General features: G+C 42.5%; 2 protein-coding genes across 2 annotated transcripts in view; both read right to left on the bottom strand.

Annotated features, from left to right (window-relative positions):
- Positions 1-4,050, bottom strand: part of SYCP2 (synaptonemal complex protein 2) — a 55,990-nt gene extending 51,940 nt beyond the window's left edge. Inside the window, exon 1 of the mRNA XM_078392126.1 lies at positions 1,661-4,050. The gene's annotated coding sequence lies outside the window, so the exon portion shown is untranslated. The remainder of the gene's footprint in view (positions 1-1,660) is intronic.
- Positions 4,051-6,521: 2,471 nt separating this feature from the next.
- PPP1R3D (protein phosphatase 1 regulatory subunit 3D) lies at positions 6,522-15,926 on the bottom strand. The gene is made up of 2 exons (XM_020804348.3): positions 12,712-15,926; positions 6,522-9,054 (listed from the first exon to the last, which is right to left on the bottom strand). The coding sequence occupies exon 1, from the start codon at positions 14,790-14,792 to the stop codon at positions 13,806-13,808; it is 987 nt and encodes a 328-aa protein (XP_020660007.3). The 5' UTR covers positions 14,793-15,926; the 3' UTR covers positions 6,522-9,054; positions 12,712-13,805.
- Between the last annotated feature and the right edge of the window lie 3,068 nt (positions 15,927-18,994).

Genomic DNA, 18,994 nt, shown 5'->3' with positions numbered 1-18,994 from the left:
GGGGCTGTGCGGGGGGGGGCGGGAGTGTGGGGTGGGTGGGAGATCTGTCTTTGCGGCCCAGTCCAGCCCAGGCCATGGAATAGCACCGGGCTGCGGACCAGGGGTTGGGGACCCTTGATATAACATACCTTATTTATGATTTTTATATCAATATTTATCTCTCCTCCATCTGAATTTAATTCATCTTTGTGTATGATATGTTCTCTGTGTAGACTGAACATGCAGACCAAAAGAAAAACAAATAACTTTCTTACTTTGTCATATTTTGAGCACATCATGAGAAGACAAGACTTGCTGGAAACAATATACATCCCATCTGAAACCTTCATCTAGGAAAAAGCTGTCTGCTTCTCCATATTCTTTCCATTTTGTTCAGAATAATTCACAATTCCTCATGGTCCATGTAGTCAAAGGCTTTGAGGTATTTTATAAAGCACAGACAGATCTTTTTCTGAAATTCTTTGGCTCAGCCAGTATATATTTACAATATGTGTAGTGCCTATTCCTTTTTGGAATTCAGCCTGAACATCAGTATTTTCTAACTTTACTTACAATATAAATTTTTCCGCAATAGCTTGAGGAACAGTCTTATCTTACTGAATGTTATCAGTGCAAATAGAAGAATATTGTGTTTCCAATTAATTTTTGAACAAATACAGTGGTGCCTCAACTTACGAACGTCTTGACTTGCAACCAATTCAAGTTACGACCAACTCTGGCCACAAAATTTGGCTTTGACTTGCGACCAGAGCTTTGAGATGTGACCAGAAAAAAGGCGGAGGGAAAGGCAGGGAATTTAAACTGCTAACTGTTGGTCAGCGAAGAGGCTGCTTTTCTGTAGCTCTTTTCCCCGAGCGGTTACAGAGTGTGCATTCGGAGGAGGCTTCGGACTGCCTGGTACTGTTTTCTGCTTTTTAAAATGCCTGTTCTGAGTGAGTACAGGGTTTTGCAGTGTGGGTTTGGGCTGGGGGGGTTATGTTTCTGTGCTGTGATGGGTTTTGCAGTGTGGGTTTGGGCTGGGAGGGTTATGTTTCTGTGCTGTGATGAGTCTTGCAGTGATTGGTTTTTTCGGTGCGTCTTTCTTTCTTTCTTTCTTTCTTTCTTTCTTTCTTTCTTTCTAATATTGTTATCCAACCTTTCTCCTTAAAAAGCCCAAGGAGTTACTGACAAAATTATAATTATATAATTCTTCTGTAGCTATAATGTTTGTCTTAATGTTCAACTACAGTCCTGCTTTTTCAATTTCTTCTTTCATCTTCATAAGGACTCATTTCAAGTCATTGCTGCTTTCTGCCTGTAAGATGACGTTATCTGCATATCTTACATTATTAATGTTTCTTCCATACAATTTTATTTCTCTTTCATTTGAATTTTCTAAAGCATTCCATATATATGATCTGCATATAAACTGAGTCTACAGGAGGATAAAATGAATCCTTGCATAGCACCTTTACATATTCTGTTTCTCCAAATTCTGTCTTAACATCAGCTTCTTCTACACAGCATAGGTTATGCATCAGAACAGTTAAGTGTCAAAACACACCATTTCTTTTAGAAGAATTCCTTAGAACTACAGGTATTAATTTAATAATACAAAACTCACTAAATGTAAACTATTTGCTAATTTCTCTGGTTCAAAATAAATAAAGATGATGCATACCTGTCCTTCCCGTCTAATAGGCATTGTAGTAGTTTTGTATGCTTAACCTGTATATATATATATAAAAGAAGCAAACTTGCATTAATATAAGATATATTTTTAAAAAAACGGAAAGGAGAACAGATTAGTAAAATAATGTGCTCATTACAGATACTGGTGAGAGAACCAAGTCCTGTCCTTGCATCAAATCCACTACACAGCACTATTTTTATATTTTATACAACAGTCACTCTGTCAAGTTCTTGTGCAATCAGAGAGAGAAAGGGAAAGTAAGGCCACCTACAATCTTCTTGTGAAGCAGCTGTGTAGTACTAGCCAGAGTTCTACTTCCACTAGACACATTTTCCTTTCCCCAGGAGCCACTGTGCTTCCTGAAAAGCTGCTCTAAAGAAACAGAGGCAATTCCAGAGCAGAATAAGAAAAAAAAATGCATGGGGCTTCAAGGAGCAAAGGATATCAACCAATTCTCCACCCAGATCTAGTTTCCTTCTGTGAACAGAAAACCCTCAGCAACACAGCCAGGTGCATCCAACTCAAATATATCTTCAATGAGAACATCTTGGAACTAAAACTCTCACCTATCACAACCAGATCCCAATAAAATATCTCAGTAGTGGAAGGAAAGGAAAAGAACAACATAGTATCACAGTCCAGTAGAACCTTACTGCAGTTTGGAAAGGGGAGGACAACTGTTTTTGCTTAATGGAAACAGAAAACAGCCATGGGATCACTCTATAGTGTAAGTTCTCAGTTGTGCAATAATTGTATTAAGTTTATTTACACATTTGCTGGAATAAAAAGATGGGTTTCTGGGATTATGATCAACCTTCCTCAGATCATGAAGAAAAACTGGAGAAAAATTAATGACGTATCCAGTCTATAAGAGAAGCAGTCCGGTTTCAAGAGCAATGATCTAAATTTTTGGTCTCTTTGACATTGGTCCACATTTTCCACCAGATTTTCCTTAAAAAGAGAGTTCTGGAGAAATCAAAGGCTCTTTTTAATCTTCACCGTGCCCCTCCCACCCCGTAAAAGTATTATCCAACCTAGAACTTCGTTGGCAATCTAAATCGTTCCTTATTGCCACCAAAACGATGGAAAAAGAAGAAACCACCACCCTCTCCTCACCCTAGAGTCCCAAGCCCAATTAATCGGCTTTATGTCCCAAACAGACGCGATAATTGTGAAAACTCGGCGGTGAGAGCAATAAAGACTAGCGCAGGGTGTGGGGGAGAAGAAAGAGTACTGTATGAAATTTCAACAATATTTCCACATCGCCTCACATTTCAACCCGTTTCGCCTCAACACGGGCACTAAGAGGCGCCTCCCCAGCATCGACCAATCAGCTTCGTGGTCCAAACCAACCGAAAGACGCTCGGTAGCCAATCAGACTAGGGCAACCCGGGGGGAGGCGGGAGTTTAGCAGTACCGAGAGGAAAGCCGGTCTCCTCAGATTTGCTTCCCTCGCGCTTCGCTTTTCTCTGACCCCCGCCCACTCCGTCCCCACGCGCCTGTTCTTTCTGCCCAATCAGGTGCCGAGTCCCAATTTGGGTAACGGTTGTCAACCGAAATTTTGAGAGGGATTCTTGCCCGCCCCCCACCCGCACTATTTACAGATTTCACCTGACTCTCTACCGTGGTCCTGTTCCAAACAATTATCAGTCATTTGATTTGCTTCCCATGAGTGCACAAGCTTTCGTCACACAACATAGTCGTCATGTCTGAGCTTTCCCCCAGCAGATCAAAATACATTCATCCATTGCTTCATTTAAAATAAAATAAATAGCCGAATCATCCATTGTTAACGAGTTCTGGGCTAGGCAAACACTGAAAAAGGACAAAAAAGGCGAGCTATTGAGGTGTTCCTAACTCTTCACTGGACAAAGATGGTATTAAAAGTTGGGGTTCAGGCATACATTCACCTTATTTGTAATCTTTTGGAGAGCCAGTAAAGGTGTTTATATTCGAGTTAATTGCCTTCTGAGTGATTTATTCCACATCTGCTCCACAAGCCTTTATCATATCTCTTCACATTTGGGAAAAAATGCTTTTTTGAATTAGAACTTCCAGAATTGCTCTGAGGGCTTGCTGGTTGACCACATTAGCTGGGGAAACTTGGAAGCTGTAGTCCAGAAAAATCACTTTTCTGAGTTCTGCCTCTATTCCTCTTTCCTCAAATAACAGACATTTTCTTATGCCGGCATGGAAGAAATTCAGGAGACCATAGACATAATGGTAGAAAACAGTATTTCAACAGGGTTGGTTTGGTGTGACTAAACTTATATTCTGATCCCAGCTTTCTTTCCCAAGCAACTGTAAACTGGTGTGCACAGTCTGCTTTCAGCCTTTGGGTAATTATAGTAGCAGTAAATCAAATTTTGAGCATGGGACACAGCATCCAGATAATTCCACTATGCTCCCTGTTCATAAGGTCAAAGATCTCATTGACCTTGTCAACAATTTATTATAGATGGATGGAATGTACATCTGGGAAGCACAATATCTCTACTCAGAGAAGCTTTTGAGATCCTTCAGTGTCATATATTCACATAATTCACACCTATGTCAGTGTACTCCACACATCTCACAAGTACTCTGTGAAATGATATCAACTGCCCACAAACTAAACAAGTTCATTGTGTTTATATACAGTATGGCTTTGCCTAATTTTATATGGTATTCTCTTAGTGGTATTGTGATATTTCTGATATGAATAATGAAAGGTTTGCAGGCAAGAGTTGGGAGTTCCTTGAAGAATAAGAATGTGCTCATATCCAGGGCTGTTGCATCTTTTCCATTAAAATGTAGTCTCTTAGGCTTTCACTTATTGCCTTGTGTATTTTGGGTTTTCTTCTTTGTTGCTGAGCTGCTGCAGATTTGTAGCTCCTTGAAAAACTTCATGGCAAGTATTATTTTGAAGTTGTTTAAGTGTTTGCACTCCGGGTTTGATAAAGCTTACAAAGCCCTTTGATCCTGTCTGTTGGGTCTGCAAGACCAAATCGTCAGGTTCTAGAATCTCAAAAACCTTCTTCATTAGCACTAAATGAAAACAGAATTCAAGCTTTTTCAGGATAACAAGTAACACTTCACCTTGGGCAACATCAGCATCATTAAAGTTTCTAATTTTCATCTTTTTAAAAATAATTAACAATTTTTATAAGCACAAACAAATCTAGTAATTTTCAAATGATGTCACCAATAATGTTTCAAAAGATGAGATTGACTTTGATGTTCACATAAACTTACAACTTTTCCATACACTATGAAACATGAAACATAGCAGCTTGGTGAAAGTAGGTTGACGTCGTTGTCTAGTCGTTTAGTCGTGTCTGACTCTTTGTGACCCCATAGACCACAGCACGCCAGGCCCTCCTATCTTCCACTGCCTCCCGTAGTTGTGTCAAATTCATGTTGGTTGCTTCGCAGACACTGTCCAGCCATCTCATCTTCTGTCGTCCCCTTCTCCTCTTGCCGTCACACTTTCCCAACATCAAGGTCTTTTCCAAGGAGTCTTCTCTTCTCATGAGATGGCCAAAGTACTGGAGCCTCAGCTTCAGGATCTGTCCTTCCAGTGAGCACTCAGGATTAATTTCCTTTAGAATTGATAGGTTTGTTCTCTTTGCAGTCCAGGGGACTCTCAAGAGCCTCCTCCAGCACCACAATTCAAAGGCATCAATTCTTCGGCGGTCTGCTTTCTTTACGGTCCAGCTCTCATTTCCATACATCACAGCAGGATAGTAGGTTGACACGTGTTATATTTTCCACAGCTTTTATAACAACTGGTTGAAGAAGGATATAACCGGAATGTACAAGTAGGACTCTTTCCTCAATGCTTCCATTCAATTACAGCTTTCTTTTCTGTTACCCATTTGGCTTGACAGCTTGAATGAATCTAGATTGTTTTTGTCTAAACATTTCAGTATCAGCTCTTTAAAAGATGCAGCACCAAAGCTGGTAGTTGTTGCCATGGATAACAATTAATAAATGTCAACATTTTTTTCATAGACCAGATTCCTAAAGCAAAATGTTCATAACTGTTTCTATCTGATAACATTATAAAGTGGATCCTAGATCAAATAAAGCCTGAACTCTTAAGTGGAGGCAAAAATATTGAAACTGAGGCTGTTCTACTTTGGGCACATCATGAGACGCAGGATTCTGTGGAACAGTAATGCTGGGAAAGGTGGAAGGCAGTAGGAAAAGAGGAAGATCAAATATGAGATGGACTGTCTCCCTAAAAGCTTGTTTACACAATCAGAGCACAGCAGTTGAAGACAGGATTTTCTTTAGATTACTCATTCATAGGGCCGTCCCCACTTGCTTTCTGTTTCTCCTTCCTGGCAAAAAAAAAAAGATGGGTGCAACAAAGTGATATATGAGATCAAGGGAGTGACAGACTCTCATAAGAAGTGGGAAACCCTGGATCCAGTTCAATTAGTCTATTTATAGCCTAGTTCTTGCAGTCACCTGATCCACAAGCTTGTTATGCCAGATATTTTCATCACAGAGTGTAGCTCCCAACACACACCCCCCCCCAAAAGAAAGGAATGGTAAATCACCTACACTATAGATAGAACACCTTGGAAAGGCTTTCCAGAAGTCAGAATCATCCCTTTACATTACATGATTATTATTCTGGCATTACTATAAGGAAGCGTTCCTTAGTCTGTTGCCCAATAACAATATTATGAAGCAATAGAGCAGCCCAAACCATTTTAGACCACAAATGCGAAAGAACATTTTTGAGCAGCCTTGCAAGCCGTAATTCTCTTCAGAGCTGTCTGAAAAGCATGAGCTGCCACCTGCAGTTTCTGATTTGTAAAAGCAGGAAGGAATCCAGTACAGTACAATAACATATCACTCAACACTGAAAATGCATTTTAATCAAAGCAAAATTACCAGTAAAATTACACACTTTGTCTGTTTGTAAAACAAAGCATCACATATGATGTGCTTACCATTAAATGTTAGATTTCATAGTTTTTTTTCAATTGTCTCAGTGCCTATAAATGTAAAACCAGCAGTTTAAAGTAGTCTCATACAGCATTACAAATCTTACACAATTCTCACATTTTCTTCTCAATAATAATTTCTATGTAATCTTTCTTAACTAAATATCGAACTTTCATGTACAACAGAAATCCAGTGGCTGAATGAAGATTTCTAAACATAACACTCTTCATCCTTTAAACATCATTACCTTGTAAACCACCCAGAGTGTTTTAAGCACTATGGGACGGTATATAATCAGTATGCTTTGCTTTTAAAGTGCTTTTCAATATGGCAATCCTCCACTGAAATGTGGGTCTCAATATGGCTAGGGAAGACAACACAAGTCTGCTGCTACTGATTGCCCTGAGAATATTCCTCAAATGACCACAAAATTGCCTTTGCAACATGGAAGTTAAGTACTACAAGGCAAAACACATGCAGAATTTGATCTCTTCAGACATGGGAAACCATTTGATTTGGGGAAGAGAAGGATTTTAATAGAGAGACAAGTGCCTCTTCTAACGGTCATATACAGCCAGGAAAAAAGTTGCTAATGTGTGAATACCACAAGAACACTTCAAATAGAAAGGGCATTAAAAAAAAACATTTCTTGCTTCCATGGCTCACACCAACTGTCATTTTATACAGGGATGATTTAATAACAGTGTTTTACAGACTGTATTTTCCATGCATGGCTAAGTTATAGGAACTGATAGTATGACACACACATTAGCGGCCTTAATTATGGGACTTTGCATGAGCAAATTCTTTTCACTGCAGCCATAAGCCAGCTTTTCTCTTGTCATTCTCCCCAGCAGTCATGCAATGTATGTGTCCTAACCTTTCACAGAACTTTGGCTTAGCAGACACTGGCAGTGTTAATGCAGTCTGAACCCTCCAGGCCTGACATATGCTCTCATTTGGCTTAAGTTCAGCCCTTAAGAGGGATACAGTTAGCATGGTATTGGCTACGATGGCCCTTTTTAGTAGTGTTTTAGATGCCTGTATCACAGAAACTATGCCTTCATTGCTTTTCGTTGACATTTCTTTGTTTTCTCCTGGTGAGAAAAAAGTTTTAGAACTCCGTTTACAGCAGGAAAAGCATTAAACAAAAATGGAAGTGGCCTACTCAGAAACTTTTTGTACACATCATCCATGTTTTTCCAACACACACTGTGGATTGCTCTAAACTAATATTAACGTTTGCAAGCATAGTTCAAAGCCATTAACAGTTCAAGCCTATACAGATGGTCCAGAATCCCAATGAGCAGTTACACTGGTATTAAGTACACTGGTGTTAAGTGCAGCAAACTGCTACTAATTAACAAGTTGCTACTGGTATCCCTCCTTCGCTACATGCCAATCACATGAGTTGGTGTGCAATGAGACATACAAGTATTAACTCATTAAATAGTGGCAATTTGCTGCTGCGATTTACACACTGCACTTCCACTGACATAACTAACCCGTAGGATTCTGGCCATCTGTTTGGAAGGGATTACTGCTGTGTTCAGTGGAACATACCTCACTGCACTTGAGAGGAAAATTGCAACTACTGTATAACCAAGTATTTCAGTGCTCCCACTTGCTTTCCCTATTTCTCCTTTCTGGCAAAATAAGAAAAAAAATGCCTCTTCTATAATCTGTTGCAAGAAAGCATACAACTGTGCTACCCGTTAACATTTTCCACCCGAGCAGACAGAAGTAATTATCCCTTAACAAAGAAAGTGCACAGAAAAATAATATACCACTTAGTGGCAGTTGAGACTACTAGTAGAGTTTCTAGATTGCCTAATAGAACCAACCTGAACTGACATTTCTATACATGAGCATGGCAATCATTATTCTAAGTGCAAATTCCCATGCCAAAATCTCATGTTTGCCATCTCTTGGAGTGACCTCCATGGAAAAGTCTACAGGTATACTGTAAATGCCATACATCACCTTAAGAACCCTTCTGGCATGGGGAAATAAATAATAATATATATCATCATATCAACCTGTTTAGCACAGGGAAATACTTTAAAGACTTCCAATCCTCTCATCTATTTCTTGATCCTTTTTTGCCAATTTTTCAGGCATGGCACTGTTCTTCCCTTTGTGAAGTGCAGTAGAGTTACTCCGTCCACAAATACTAGACAGACCTCTGATATTCAGAAACAATATACATCAAGCATCGAGAGCTGGGGTGTTCAAACAACAGGGGGTTATCATGACCTTCATTCCAAGCTCATGACATTTGACTTCCAGAGGCATTTTGGCAGACAGAACCTAGTAGGTCATAAAATGCTGGACGATGATCTGAGGTCTGATCAAGGAAGGCAATCTGTATGTTCTTAAGTTGCAACTTCACTCCTGAGTTATGGTTTCCATACTTGTCCACACTTCTTTTCTTTGATGTTCTGTAAAAAAGCAAGAAGTGCAAATAATGGCCAGACAAACCTTCTTCCAAAGGTAACCCATTGCACCAGGCTGCAGTCCATGTCATAATTCTCAATTGGTCAGTTTGGGTATTTTTCTTTCCCTTAGGAATTCAATACTTCTAAAACCCCTGTATTTCACCTGTCAATGCTCATCTTTTACAAATCTAATGGCCTTCTGGCTACAGAAGAACCCAGAATCTGAGAACAAAATTGCTATTAGCATAATGGATTTCTGAAAGCCAATGTGGTGTAATGGATAGAGTGTCAGACAAAGCTTCAGCAGACCCGGATTCAAATTCCTGCTTAGTCATGGATACTCACTGGGGAACTGCAATATTAAACCACTTTTGTACCATTTGTACAGAGCCTCGTGGCATGGTGGTTAAACTGCAGTACTACAGGCAAAGCTCAAGTTCAATCCCAGGAAGCCATCTTGGGGTTCGCTCAGCCTTCCATCCTTCCAAGGTCAGTAAATTGACTCACTTGCAGGGAGAGCAATGTGTAGCCTGCATGGTAAATTGTAAACTGCCCAGAGAGTACTGTAAGCACTATGGGGTGGTGTGCAAGCAACACACTTTGCTTTTTAACCACCTCATGTACCTAAAAATAACTACAATATGTGTTATGTTTCATGAAGTCACATTCAACCTATAGCAATCCAAATAGGATTTTCAAAGTAAGCGAGATGTTGAAGGAGTGATTTTATTAGTATCACCAACCCTTTCCAGTGTGTTTCCATAGTCAAGTGAGGATTTAAATCAAATTCTTCTGAGACATAGTCTGTCACTCTACCTACTACACCACACTAGATACTCACAAACCCTACTAAGGTCATAAATTGGAAGCGACTAGATGGCCCATCTAGACCAGATGGATGGGACGTGGTGGCGCTGTGGGCTAAACCGCAGAAGCCTGTGCTGCAGGGTCAGAAGACCAGCAGTCGTAAGATCGAATCCACACAACGGAGTGAGCTCCCATTGCTTTGTCCCAGCTCCTCACCAACCTAGCAGTTCGAAAGCATGTAAATGCGAGTAGGTAAATAGGTACCATCTCGGTGGGAAGGTAAAACGGCGTTCCCTAGTCACGCTAGCCACGTGACAACGGAAACTGTCTTCGGACAGGCGCTGGCTCTATGGCTTGAAAAGCGGGATGAGCGCCGCCACCTAGAGTCGGACATGACTGGACTAAAAAAAATGTCAAGGGGAACCTTTACCTTTACCTTACCTAGATGGCCCATAGTACTAACAGCATAAAGGACTTCTACCAAAATCAATATGTGTTTCCCTATTGAGAAACACTATGAGATTTGTTTAGAGTTTCTAGTCTGCTTATTATTTAATTGACAAACAAAAACGAGAGTACATTTCTTGGCAGAGTCAATAACGAGGGAAATAGATCTTTCCATCACACCATGTTCCTCTTATGCTGGCCAAGCATGCAAAGGCTTTCTGAAGAATGGCTGTTGAGAAAATATCTCACACAGAAGCCCCATTTAGCAAGCATACAGATGAGAGGAGCGTCTAATCTCAATTTCTGGGATCCCTTCCAGCCTCTAAGAGACACAGAGTTTGCATAGTTGGGATTCATGGAAAGATCTGCCTTCAAGCTTCTCAAGGCTCAAGGCAACCCCAAACCATTGGAAACTTGAAACCAAGTGCTTCAATCTTCTCCACGCTATGTAGGTATGAGGTAAGAAGGAACTCACTGCCAAGGAATGCTCCTTACATACAAAAAGTCCCATCTTGAATCTCTGGAAATAAGTCCTGGCTCAAAATCTGGAGAGCCATTGCCAGTCTATGAGCCAGACAGACCAATGTCCAACCTGGTATAAGGCAACTTCCTGTAGAGGTGGGCTGGGCACCATGCAGACCAAATGTGACTTCCTCCAACCTCCCCCCCCCGAGTTCACCAGCACTTGTATATAGCCAAAATATTTTAAATTTTTAAAAATATACATTTTGACCTCAGAAAGTCCCCTTGCGCTCTTTAGGAGGTGTGGAGGCTATTCTGTCCTATTTCAGGGTGTGCATGTCCTTATCCTCAATGTTAAAAAACAAACTAACCAAATTTTTTGCTGGACCTGGAGTTGGAGCTTCTGAGACCTCAGGAGATTTCCCAGCCCTGCTGCAGAGATACCACAGCAAATTATGAAAGGGAATGGGAGAGACTGGTTATAAACAACCCAAATTTCCCCATACTTTTCTGTGCAAGTACTATACGGTTAGACTTCTACATTTGATTTCTAATATTCTGCAGTGCCAGGGGAAACCAAGTCACATCTGCAGCTGTGCATTGAAGTTATCACAGCACCTTATAGCCCTAGCATGCAGAATACTCCATATTCACATGCACTATCCTTCTTCACATATCGTTTGCATATTACCATTCAACAATGTGTTAACAGAAGTAGCTCATTGTTCTTAAAGACATACAAATAATTCAGTGTAAGCAAAATATGGCTCCCAAGGGCTCAAGGGCAGGCTCCAGCTCCCCTGTCATCCGGTACCTCCATATTCACACAGCCAAAATTTACTTTGACTTTTTAAAGGACTAAAAAAACACCCTCTTTTCCCTCTGGGGGGGCGAGAGGAGTAACTTTGCCATATTTCAAGAGGCAAATTTGAGAATCATCATGGCCCCCAATTTTTCTTTTGGCACAGAAAAGCACAAGGTAGCTTACAAAAATCAGGGGGTGTGGGGTCACAGCCCTCCAAGGTCCAAAAAGGTTATGTATATCACCCAGACCCCCAGAGCTTTTTTTAAAATCAGGGGACAGCAATGAAAGAAACGCAGCAACTGAACACGTGAATCTATCCCTAATTTCACCATTACATTCATATGAGGAAAATATATGCAGAAGTGGCTAAACTTCCAACGCATAAGGCAGATTCATGCTCTCAGAAAGGAGAAGCATTAAAACCTCCTCTTTGCCGGTCATGGCTTGTGAATCTAAGATATCTTGCAACCTTAGTATGACTCCTATTCAGAATCAAACTGACCTAACATTCAGCTACAAAAGGTCTTGGGAAACCTTAACCCAGGAACATTTTTAGTCTTCAACAGCCACATTTTGTTAAAAAAAATTGCACTGAGCTAGACTCACACCATTATCTTTACACCATTATCACCTGAAGAAGAATAAATAATGTCCCCCAGTTTTATCAGTTGCAATATATATAGAGTTGGGTTTGTTTGGGGAAGGGGAGCAGATTAAAGAAGTTAATGGCTGGGAGAAAAGAACAGTCCTATGCTATTTTTTTTCAGCCAGCCACAATGCTGAGAGGGAGAAGTGACCCCTCAAGAAATATAAAACATGTGCATTCAACCCCAATACTACCGCTAACCTTTGCTTGCGTTCTCATGTGACCAGAAATTACAGCCCTTGTAATACAAGATGTTCTTATTTTTTTAATTACCCTGATGGATGGGAGTTAAAGACATGCATACTTTATTAAGATGTATGCTTTTAATGGTCTGCAGGCCACACCATCAGATTCAGCTGGGCTGCAATTCACTGAAACAGAACTCCAGAGTTTTTCTGATATCACAAGACTTTTTGTTGTTTTTGACGCAACGGACTAACACAGCTTTTCAGAAAACACGAACACACCAGTGTAGTTCATTAGGAGCACTGACCTCTTCCTCCTTTTGCTTGAGCATTTCAGAGACTATCATTTATCATAAAGTTCATCACAGGTTCTCTTTACCAATGCTAGCTGCCATATCCCTGCAGTTGACTCTCATTTCATTATCTAAATTTGCAGCAAGCTAATCAGATGACTTCAGGGTTTTACCGGTGACGGTGGCTCATACAGTACTCTGGATATCCTCAAAAGGGGCATATTACAAAAGTGCAAAACTTTATTCTAAAAAAGGAAACAAACTAGGAAAGAAAAACTTTGCATGTATTCTTTTCCCTCTGCAGATCTGATTTGGTTCTAACTTGGTAGGAAAAATAACTTTTCCTGCAAATAAACAAACTGCATAGTTTTTCCTTTTTCAGCAAGAAAGAGTTATCCTATAATACTTCAGCATTTAGGGTCTTGAATGCCTAATAGGTAAGGACCCTGTCAGGCATTATTTTATAAAATGCAATGTCAAAATATAGTTCTGCTTAACCATTTGCAGTATTTACTCTCCTTTTTTATACCACAGGCCCTGAAGTACTGATCTACTGCATACAAACTAGGCAACATTTTCTTCTTTACTATAAAGCAGGACAAGCAAGCCACCTGTATTCCATTTGCCAAAGATTTACAAAAAGCAAAGTGCAAAAGTGCATTGACTGAAGTGCAAAACTGTACTGCCAAAGTATGGGGAAAAATAAACTGTATGTTTTAAAATATCCAGCCTAGTTAAATGAAGAGACTTTCTCATCCATGGCAAGAGCAAACAAAAACAGCCAAACAAGCTCACTTCTCCTGATCGTATCCTTTCTGGTGTTAGTTACTCACTTCAACACACATGTACATAGAGGTTTGGGATGAAAATCAATTCAAGTTATGACCCTTTATCCTGTTTGCAAAAATAAAATAATATAGGAGCACCCTCTTTTCCCAATTACTTTTTTGCAGGTCCCTTGTTATTCTTTTATTGTGATTGATCTTTTGTCATTCTGAAGGGTTTCTTTGGTGCCTTAAAGAGGACAGCAGTGCTAAAGGAAGCCAGGGCAAGCCCAAGGCAGTGGAGGAGGTGGCAACATCAGCAGCAACTCTGCCTCCTTGTTTTGCTTAGATGAAATGGATCCAGCTTTCTTCACATTCTCTGGGCATTTTCAGTGGATGCTCCCGATATCTAAGACTGTAGTTTTCCCCTTGATTGTTATCCCAATACTCTTTTCCGTTGACTCGATACAACACTGCAAACTCAACCACGGAGCTCAGGTGGAGGAGAAACGGGGGCACAGGAAGGAAGAAGACGAAGACATCCATTGAATCCTGCCCATCTGTGCCAGGGACATGGCTGTGCCACTGGGCCATGACTTCATGCTGACTCCTCCACTGGTTGAAGGTGTAGCGCACAGCCACCTCCTTCTCAAAGGCTACATTCATCACTCTAACAGTGCCACTCAGGCCTAGATCTGAGTTGGTGACTCGTTCGAGGCACACTTGGTGCTGTTTCAGGCAGCTGAGGAAGGTCTCACAGTCAGCAGGCTGTTGGAAATCAGGCACCAGGCACTGCATGGTGAATTCAAGGTCCAGCCGTTTGCAGCAAAGGTCAGAATTGATGGACAGCCGCGAGAGAACATGCAGAGGAATAGAGGGATCCTCCCCAGCTTGGAATACTTTCACTTCAGCCAGCTCCAAGCCCAACGCATCTGCAAACCGGACCCGGTTCCCACCGGAACTGCACCCTGGGAGACGACATGATGCCACCATGCTCCTCCTCCTCTCTGGTGAACTGGGCAAAGATCTAGCCCGCCGGCGCATGATGGGCCTGAGATGCGGGTCACAAGTAGGAGCTGTGATGTTCTGGGCATTTCTGTACTCCATCTTTGCACCAACTGAGATGTTCAGAAGATTGGAGCTGCTGGTGGTGTGCGGTGGCTGATGCTTCCTTGGTTCTGCCGGCCTGGCTTCCCCATCCCGCAACATGTTCTGATAGAGATTGGAGAGGTAGCTGGTACTCCTCTTTGGGGCCCTCAGCACTGTTTGCTCTTGAAGGCCAGAGCCTTGAGAAGACATGGTAACTCTTGATGACAACTTCTGTTGAGACATGGCAGGCAAGGCTCACGGGTGGTGGGAAGGGAAGCAGTGATTGGCAAAAACGGAGGTTTCCTTCTACAACTTTTCCTAGAGCAACTGAACGCTTTGTGACCGACAACACTAGACAGAATTTGTGACCAGCTTAAGTTAAGATGCTCCAGCATCCAGGACGAGTCTGATGGGGGTGTTGTAGGATGCAGGATGCGTTGGTTCAGAAGACAGGATAGGACCAGCTGGAATCTGATGCCATAGGAGTCAGGGTTAAGGTGAGTCAAATGCTATAGGATCCAGGAAGACGATGCTGACCAATGGATGTTTCAAGGCTGTCGCAGAGGCTACAAGGAGTATCAAGACTATCTGACGGTATGCTGGAGGCCGGAGTGCTGTCACACAAACTGGCCACAGACTGGAGGCTGTCCAGTTGGATGCTGGAGGTCTCAAGGCTATCAGAGAGGCTGAAGGCAGGCTGGAGGTTGTCGCTACAGACAGGAAGGGACTCAAGGCTGTCCTGCTGATTGCGGGTGTCCCAAAGGAGACTATAGGATGGTGGTAGGTTCTCGCAGTCCCACCTGGTGAGGGAATTGAGGCTGTCACTTTGGATGCTGCTGGAGGAATCCAGAATGCTGCCCAGGCCGGGAGGCGTTCGGAGGCTGTCGGGCTGGGCGGAGAGGGAATCGAGGCTGTCGGAGATGCTGGTGGGAGTTTGGAGGGCTTCTCCTTGGATGGGGGGAGCCCTTAGGCTGTCAGATTCGGTGGTGGTGGAAGATGGAAGACTCAAACTATGGCAATGGTTAGAGGAAGTGGAATCCGCGTTTGGAGGCTCGGGGCCCCACATTCAGCTGCGCTCGGGCTGTTTCTTCCACCCTCCAGGTGTGGATTTCAGCAGGTTCTTTTTGCCCCCTCTCTTTTTTTGCAATTTTTTGCTCTTCGCCGATTTTCAGCTGTAAGCGCAAGAAAGAGCACAACCCCCCGGGGCAGACACGTCCCTTCGCCTCCCGCCTGATCAACCGCTGAGCAAAGAAACGGTAACAAACCAGGGTCGTCTGCAACCCGGCGGGACGCGGTCGCACATCCTCTGCGAGACCGCCCGGGCAAACTACCGACGCGCGGCAGCCCCCGCCTCGCCCTCTATCTCCCTTGCAAATAGGCAGCGGCAGCGGCCACCACCCCCTAGCCCAGCCTCTGCGCGTGCGCAACAGCCGGAAGCCGCGCCTGCGCAAAGGGATCAGTAGAAGCCAACGACGCCCTGCCCTCCCGCCCGGAGTGCCTCCGGTAAAGTCATTGGAACGCTTGGACTGCAAAAAAGGTTCTCCCGGACCTCCCCTCCCCCGTCCCCACATCCGCGGTGGGAGAAAGGAACGGACCAAGTTAGGGGGCAAGACGAGGAGGAGGAGGCAAAAGGGTTACAAGTGGGAGAAAAAAGCAGAAAAACGGATTTGAGCGATCCTGCAAAGGGGAGAACAGATGCGTTCCTATGGCGCACCCCCTTTTTGGCTATTATAATTTTATTTTTTGGCAAGGGCCAGTCCTTCTCGTTCTCTGCTGCAACGGCATATGGAGATAATTGCTTAAAAAAAAAAAGAGGCTCAGATGACGATCGTGGTGAATGTGTCAAAAGGAGACCAAAAATGGGGGAATTTAGCATAGGATGTGTTCCTAAGGTTGCACCCCAGCTGCAGGTTAATCCAAATAAAGCGTGTAGCACTTTAAGCACCGACAGCTTTTATTCGGCCGACGCTTTCTTGGGACTTTCGGTCGCTTTATTCGTTTGCTTTATTTGCATGCCATCAGGGCACCCTTCGGATGCGTGAATGGGGCTAAAGTGCAGGGAAGCTTATGCTAACTTTTGTCAGTTTTTCCGGGGCAACAAAACTCTCTATTGCTTTCGTTCCGGCCAAAGCTTGGAAATGTTACTTGGATGGACGACGATTCCGGGAATTCCCCCATTGCTCTTTTCCGCTTAGTTTAGGGTAGAAAGGGAAGGAGCAGAAGACCGAGCAGTAAGCTGACAGGCCGAAGAATTGATGCTTTTGAATTGTGATGCTGGAGGAGACTCTTGAGAGTCCCCTAGACTGCAAGGAGAACAAACCTATCCATTCTGAAGGAAATCAACCCTGAGTGCTCACTGGAAGGACAGATCCTGAAGCTGAGGCTCCAGTCCTTTGGCCATCTGATGAGAAGACTCCCTGGAAAAGTGTGAAGGCAGGAGGAGAAAGGGGACGACAGAGGACGAGACAGAGGACGAGAAGGTTGGAGAGTGTCATCGAAGCTACCAACATGAATTTGACGAAACTCCCAGAGGCAGTGGAAGACAAGAGGGCCTAATGGGCTCTGATCCATGGGATCACGAAGAGCTGGACACAACGTAACGACTAAACAACAATTTTGGATCTCAGCTGTAGTTCTAATGTTAAAGCCACAGACACATCCTTGTTCAGGGCCTTTGGTACAACGGGCGCAAGGTGCAATTTTCTGCGCCTCTCCTTTGGAGCAAGACACCAGATTCGGATTGCACACTCAGATTATTAATCCCTCAAATTCTCTCACATGAATGCTGCCCTCCCACTTTACCACTTTTCCTTGTTGATACTGGGTGCTTTAACTGATCTCAGTAATTATGCCTTCCCAAGCCCAGGAGATTTGTAAAAGCAATTATATTGCTTTCAATTAATGTACACCAGCAGGGATGGTAGTATGAAAACACTTTTTTTAAAAAGCGATTACCTATGTGAAGAAATGCCACTCTGTATTTCACTCTGCAGGAAAATGTTTTCCCAAATCAATTTGCCAGAGAAGGGATGCTGCAAGGATTGGTCGGTTTGTTTAACAGTGTTATCCTGACCTATGTGTTAATGCTACTAAGGGGTTTATCAGACCTAGGCTGCCAATATTTTAAGGAGCACTTGAAACCAGCCATGTCTTTTAACAACAGCTCAGTGTTCTGGCGCCAGCAATGTGGGTCTGAATATAACTAAAAATGGCTCCTGTGGATTTCAGATGCTGTAAATAGCACAAGAGCAGGCCAAGATTTTTTCAGCCCTGCTCATTTGGCTGGCTTACAAATCTCTCCAAAACCATGGACATGTTTAGCCAGAAAAAGATGATTTAGAGGTGATATGACAGCCATCATCAAATACCTTATAGTGATCACATGGAAGATGGAGCAGGTTTTTTCCCCTCTTGCTCCAGAAGGTAAAATCATAATGGATTCAGATTAAAAGTAAGTAGATTTTGACCAAATAGGGAAGAATGGCCTGATGGTTACCACTGTCCAGCAGAATTTACTGTCTTAGAAGATGGTTCTGTCTAGAAGCCGCCTAGAGTGGTCGAAATGAGGCGGGGTATAAATAGAATAAATAAATTAAATAAATAAATAAATAAAAATGGTGGACTTTCCTTCACTGGAGATTTATAAACAGGCTAAATGGCCATCTGTCAGGGATGCTTCAGCTGTGGATTGTTGGCAGGAGACTAGACCAGATAAGTCTTGGGTTCCCTTCCGACTGTAGTATGATTTCAAGATTAAATAGGTCATCGTCCTTGCATGTCACCTCTTTTAAAATCAGCATCAACCTGAGATTCTATTTGTCTCTACTAATTTGAAAAGTTAACTATTCTTTTCAACATACAGTAAAAGTGTACATGTCTGGTTTATGACAAGTCACAGTGATGATCCTACTGTTGTATTGTTGACCTGGGCAGGCAATAGCTCCAGAGTTTCAAACAGGAGTCTTACTAACTCTCCCTGGACACTGAAGCTAGTATTTTCTACGTGTTGATGAAGCTTCCAAGTTTATGCCACCTTGAATACAAAAAGCTGCCTTCAGAAGTTTTGCCTCTTCTTTGGCTAACTTTACAGGGCTAAAATGTTAACCTATTACCTTTGAAGGAAAGCTTTTCCTGGACTTCATAAAGATTTATTTATGACTGGGTAAATACACAGCTGTTTCGACCTATGGCCAGTGTCTACAATCTACACTATGTACTTCTGTGTCATTTGTATATTGATTAATCAGTGATGAGCAATAGGACTGGAGGTCTTGCAGTTCATGTCGATGCGACGAAGTGTGAGTTTCACACAGCCTTCCTGTGAAGCTGCACAGTACTTTTGACAATATTCAAAAGAATGTGCTGGATGTTGCATCCATATAAATTATAATAAGTATGTGTCATCAATTTCAATCATGAACTTTCCCAGGATTTTCTAGGTTTAA

This window comes from Pogona vitticeps, chromosome 4, assembly GCF_051106095.1.
Source record: "Pogona vitticeps strain Pit_001003342236 chromosome 4, PviZW2.1, whole genome shotgun sequence".
NCBI classification, from domain to species: Eukaryota; Metazoa; Chordata; class Lepidosauria; order Squamata; family Agamidae; genus Pogona; species Pogona vitticeps.
This window is presented reverse-complemented; position numbering and strand designations above follow the sequence as displayed.